Source organism: Anneissia japonica, unplaced genomic scaffold (assembly GCF_011630105.1).
Source record: "Anneissia japonica isolate Jap-2015-1 unplaced genomic scaffold, ASM1163010v1 scaffold9291_len582782_cov165, whole genome shotgun sequence".
Lineage (NCBI taxonomy): Eukaryota > Metazoa > Echinodermata > Crinoidea > Comatulida > Comatulidae > Anneissia > Anneissia japonica.
The window spans coordinates 164,226-170,665 of record NW_022710618.1 but is presented as its reverse complement, the minus strand read 5'-3'; the positions used below and the strand labels follow the sequence as shown (position 1 = coordinate 170,665).

The 6,440-nt window shown below is 33.1% G+C and overlaps 1 protein-coding gene across 1 annotated transcript in view; it reads right to left on the bottom strand.

Annotated features, from left to right (window-relative positions):
- Positions 1–3,329: 3,329 nt before the first annotated feature.
- LOC117107021 (scm-like with four MBT domains protein 2) overlaps positions 3,330–6,440 on the bottom strand; it is a gene marked incomplete in the record, with an annotated part of 21,345 nt that continues 18,234 nt past the window's right edge. The window contains 2 exon segments of the mRNA XM_033248538.1: positions 3,330–5,489; positions 5,989–6,117. Of these exon segments, the coding sequence (XP_033104429.1) occupies positions 5,352–5,489; positions 5,989–6,117 (267 nt within the window).

Sequence of the window (6,440 nt, the reverse complement as noted above, 5' to 3'; positions counted from 1 at the left end):
TACAACAATTTGACTGAATTACTTCCAGATAACGCTCCAGAAATGATTTCTGAATCAAGTTATTGGCTTTTTAAGCGCGAATCGATTTAGTAGAAGTTTTTTTAGTACAACCAATGTTTCGTCGATTTTCAAAAATAAAAGGAAACCTTCGCTAGCTAGAGTTTTTTGGTTAACATGTTGTTTTCTTCAGTTTTTAAACTAAAGTAAGTTTTAAATAATATTTATGTGCATATTATTCTAAATAGATGGCATAAAATTCTATTGTCTTATCACGGCACCACAGCTAGGCTCGGCTCGTACGAATAGAGGGCGCCCTTGCCCTGTGTGTAGCCGCCATTTGCGGCGGCTAGACACAGGGTAAACAATGTTTTCCCCGCTGGCCACCGTGTTGTCTGAGGCCTGCAATTAGGCCTAGAGTTATGTGATTCAATATAATTTATTATACGTAGAATCTATAAGTTATATAAAATTTATTAAATCTAATATAAATATATATACTAAAATACTAAATTATAATCATTAGTAATTGACAAGTATTATTTTAACATGGCCTAAAATGCTACATAATTATACTGTAAGGGACACACTTCTTGTTGTATAATAAAAACAATAGGAATTAAAAATATTTAAAATAGCAATATCTCCACTAATATTGGTCCGATTTACTTCATTCAGTTATGTCTTTCTATTAAAAATAAATTTAAAAAAATTTGGGACATTTCAATTTGTTTTGTTTCTAGCTACCTAGGCCTAGGGCCTAGGCCTAGCTAGGATAAAAAAAAAGTTTCGCTTGATGGATGCCCACACAGATAACTATAGTATCTAATTAAAATTCAAACAAAATCAAAATCACCAAATTTCTTTAGTTTTCGCCCCAGAGACCTGGGTGTCCCACTCCCAGGAGCAAATGCTAGATTCACTAGCCAGCCACGGGATATGACCGGTTGAGCCGCCGACAAGTTGAGCCGCCGGTAATTTCTATGGAACGCCAAGTGCGTCTCTCAGTGAATGTAGTCGGCTTGCCGATGTCATCAGTGAACGAACCCCCAGATACCAGCTACATATTCATCCCAGTCTTGTCAGTCGTTGATCTGCTCGTATTGCCGTTCGTGATGTATAATTGAAAATTAGAATTTTGATATTTTTATTTACTACATTTTTATAAAAATATATGAAGTTGTATAATTGCAAAATCGTATTAAAAATGTAATTTTATGTACTACATTTTTATAAAAATAAATGAAGTTGTATACTTGCAAAACCGTATTTAAAATGTGTTTATTTACGTTTGGTTTGCGGCGTATATCAATTAACTTATTCGTTATTTGTACTATTTTGTTAAATTATTTAATTAAATTATTTATTATGTATAATTTTAACAAATAGTACAAAAATAAAAAGTATATAAATTACAAAACCATAGTAAATACTGTATAATAACATAGGCCTAACACATTTAAATATAATATTTGACTTGATTATTTTTTACGTTTGGTTTGCGGCATTTTTCAATTAACTTATTCGTTATTTGTACTATTTTGTTAAATTATTTAATTAAATTATATTTATTATATATCATTATATATAATAAATGATAAGAATGTATGGAGTTTTTTTTTTTACTATCTGGCAAACCAACTGAATTAGACAGATGACTATAAACAATAAATATTTAATAAATCAGTGCAAAAACCGAGTATTAAATAAATTGAAATAACTGAGTAAATAAACTGAAATAAATCCCAAACAACAGTAACAAGAACGAATAAATTAATTGAAATACGCCGCAATTAACGCACTACATTCACTGAGAGACGCGCTCGGCGTTCCATAGAAATGACCGGCGGCTCAACTTGTCGGCGGCTCAACCGGTCATAATCCCCAGCCACCTGTCTAGGCATAGGCCTAGTCGTCTGCCAGATCCTGGCAGCATTTACCACCCATTGGCCAGGTCGTCCACTATCCGTAGACAAGATGGTGCGAGATTTCCACATGCTCGACAACCAACGAGGATTCATTCGCCTGGTTTCACTTATATTGCCTTTTAAAAACCATAATACAACTGTCCTCTACTTACATTAAAACCGCTCTTGAATTAATTTCCTCTACTGATCAAAACAAGTTATCAAAGTCTTCAAATGTTGTATATTATTATTAATCCACAATACAAAAATACCGCACATGGTGGTCGTTACATTATTGACACGCGCTTTGACACAAGTCGGGGTTGCCAGATAGTCGACAGACTTCACCGCCAAATTCGGCCAAACTTTTTTTCGATGACCAAAATTCGACCAGATTTTCCGCCGATAGAAGACGATAGTGGGTATATAATATTTCATTTAAAATACAAAAATTAGGTCATTTACGAAATTAGAATTAAAAAACACAAAAAATTATTACGGTCTTTTAGGGTTAGAACTCGAAGTTATTTAAACACGTCATAATAGTCCCAAACTCAAGAAAGAAAATTTAAGATAGGTCGTTTTACCTGAAAGAATGGCCTCAATGTGTAATGATGGCGAAAGAATATGTTTGTAATAAGTAAAGCCATAATGAAGTTGCTTATATTCAGTTTCCAAAAAACGTGTATAGCTTAAGCCCTAAACTCAAAAAAAAATAAATAAAAAGTAAAAAATTGCGCGCTTCACGTGCATTTTTGATAATGAGGACTTGTGCTTGTCCTCCTTTGCCTTCTAAGTTAATTGAACACATAATAGTCCCAACCCAAATAGAAAGAACATTTAAGATAAATCGTTTTACCTAAAAGAAGGGCCTCAATGTGTATTGCCATCTATGTTAATCGTAATTCAAATTTTTCTTATACCATTAGGAAAGATGTTTTATTATATGATTTAGAAATGATTGTATTAGAAATTATGAGACCTAATTGTAAACCAATCCTTATATTATCTTGGTATCGACCCCCTGGCTCACAAATGAATCTTTTGGAAAAATTTGAACTAGTTTTAGAAAGTATTGAGTGTACTAATAAGGAGGTCATGGTTATCGGTGATCTAAACTGCGACTTATTATCTTCTAACCCTACTTGTTATACATTAAAACTAAAAGAAATAACTACAAATTTTCACCTGGAGCAACTAATAACTGAACCAACAAGAATTACTAAAAATAGTCAGACACTTATTGATCACATTTATGTATCAATCCCAGATAAAATATGCAAAGCAGGAATTTTACATTCAGGTATCAGTGATCACTGTGTTGTTTATGCCTCTATTGGCAAATTTGTACTGTATGGAATTAGGTTGTTGGAAGGAACCTTGCGTACTCTATTGTATAAAACGTAGCATTAAAAACAAGACAACTTTAATTCAAAATAGTTTTTTATTAACAATAACAAACATCAATGTTAAAAAAAAAATGAACAAAAATGTATTCTTCTCTACAGGATTTTGTATCAACAGTTGCATCCTATTTCACATCAGGCAATAATTATAAATATGTATCTCACATCCCCAACTCTGGCCAGACAAATGGTACAGCGCACCTTACATATAATGATACATCTAGGACTAAAGGATACAATCATTGTGTAATATGGGTGTATGAAGTTTAGAGAATTCAATATGTTTTTAACTACCGATGAATATTACCTTAAATTTTAGCTAAGATGAATTCACCGAGATAATTAAATATTTAGGCATCTGTAATCTGCAAGAATTATTTTTTTTACAATACAAGGAAATATTGCATTTGATTACAAAATTCTATATCTTAATATTAAATTTTAGGGCAGTTGATCCCAAATTTTAACTTAAAATCAAATAACAAACAAATAATTGTTATTTTCAATTCATTCTGAAAATCATGATTACTGAAATTTTGATCATACTGTATATTATTTTCAAGTTTTCTTTTACTGTATTACAATTTTAAATTTTATTATTGCTCAGTAATCATAAATAGAAAGTACAAAACAAAAAACAAAGTAAATTCATCAAAAGGAAAGCACCAAAATATGTTTTACTCTATCACTATACTGTCCTCTCTGGTCTAGTATTGTGCTAGGATGTTGTCACACATAAGGCATGTCATGGTGAAATGGTCAAGTTGTCGCACAGTCCAGTATGGAGTAAATGAGTTATAAAATATGGGAGTTAAAAAAAATTTCCTAAAAATCCAAATTTCTTTTTAATATAGATCAACAGTTTAATGTCTTATTAATCATGTCCCAAAGTATTAGTTTTGGAAATGGTCAACAAATTGTCTACTTAACGTTATTTGATAGTTAATTTATTAAACAATGTATGCACAAATAACTTTGGAAGGCAATTACACAAAGCATGTTTGTTTGAGTGCTGTACTTTCACTTGCCAACAACTTAGGCTTGAAATGTCTAAGTTCAATGAATGACCCCCTCATTACATACTCAGATATCTGAAAATACTAATAAATTTTGCTACAACTTAGCCATTTTGCCACAACATGCCTCGTATTTCTTATAACATATCAGCCACTCCTATCAACAGATGCAATATTCTAAAAGCATACTGTTGTACGATCCCTTCTTCCCTCCAAATAGCAGACTCTATTATTTGTAACCCTACAATATATTTGTTTGTGTAATAAGTGATGAAATCTGATCAACTGTTCATACACTGTATACCATATATATACTCGCATATAAGACAACCCCCAAGTTTGAGAAGATTTTTGTACAATTTTTTTTATGTCGGCATATAAGACGAACCTACATTTCACTGTCAGAATTCTTCCTTTCAATATACTGGGATCAAGCCTGCACTTAGCCTCCAAATCGGCAAGGTCAAGGCTTGAAAAAATTCATGCATTTCATAGTATCAGTATTTAAAAGCATTAGTTAAAACAAATGAAACAACAAATATCTTTTGTGGAATTCATTTTTCTGGCTCTCAATAGTGAGACACTGCAGTAGTAAATTTGCCTGTTTCGGACAATCTGCACATACGATGAGTATGATTTAAAAATAAAAACTCCCTCATTTTAGACTCCCTAAAAGTCTAAAAATTGTATGTCGCGCGTAGAAAGATGATCCCCTGTTTTTCAATCATAATCTGCTATATCAAACCTTGTCTTAAACACGAGTATATATATATGGTACTTTAATAGTTAACGAGTCAATTAACCATAGTACATTCCCCTAATATTATTTTGACAGAAGCTGTTAATTGTGTTAACCGTGACCTTCTGTTTGACCTCATCCTTGAAAATCATGTAAAAATTGTTCTCATCTAGCAAGCGGAATATTTTATCCTGTGTTTTTAGCAATGTTTGTGTTGTCGTTCACTTTCAACTGAAGAATGATTGACATCTATCAGAAATATTAAATTTACAATACAATGTCGCTATCATGCAAAATACTCATAGAAGGCAATTTTGACTCTTTCTATATGGTGACAAAGTTTAATTGCTGGGCCTAACTTCAGCTCCATGCATTCCTGAACCGTAGGTAGTGTCAGGAGTAGTAGAGCTTGTCCATCGATTTCCTGCAAAAGACCAAAACAATACACTTTTAGAAGTTATGGTTATTCTCTTCCACCAATTTACAACTCAGGATGGAAAAATTATTATACTTGTCTAAACCACTGATCTTTTTTATTCCAAAGCTCAGCTGTCGATGCCATCTAATTCATATAAAATTGATTTGCCTCCGTTCTTTTTTGGCAACGGAACGGACAACTGTCGGCTGACGAATCAAACCCTGCTCCCCGCGAGAAGTAGATGACTCGACACCATCCACCGATTATCGGTGGCAGCCTGGACGGATTGTCATTAGTAACGATCCGTTGCATCGCTTTATAGAATCAGTTCAGCCGACGACAATGAGCGGCAGGCTTTAGTCTCGTATACTAAAAGTCTTAGTGGAAGTCCTTGAGCAATGTATTAACAGCCAACATTCAAATCTAATTTGGATTAATTTTGATGATTACCAGCTGTGATTCCAAGCTGTTAACAACCAAAGAGAAAAATATATTAGAGTCTTACCTGATCCTTAAAAAGGCGAGAAAGCGGAGCGCAGTCAGTCTCCTTAATGAACTCTGTCACACGTTCCACGTCCCAGTGGAGAGGGTTCGAGTCGAGCTGTAACACATCTTCATGTTTTGCTGAATGCTTCTGTCATGGAAGAAAAATTCTCATTAAATTTTAGAAGAGTGATATTTAAGTGTCTATTAAAAATAAGTTTGCTGCGTAGCAACGTAGAACAACAACAGTGCTCGAATAGGAACATGATGTTATGATCATATAACACAGAGCACTTGCATACAATTGACTGAAACGCTCGCACACAGTGGAGCTAAGTTTAAGTTATTTTATTGGTCACAGCCTGGAAATATAATATTCAATTAAGTTTGCTGCACAGCACTTTAAACACAATACAGTTCAATTATATAACAGTGCTTGAATAGAAACATGATGTTATACTTATCAAGCATATA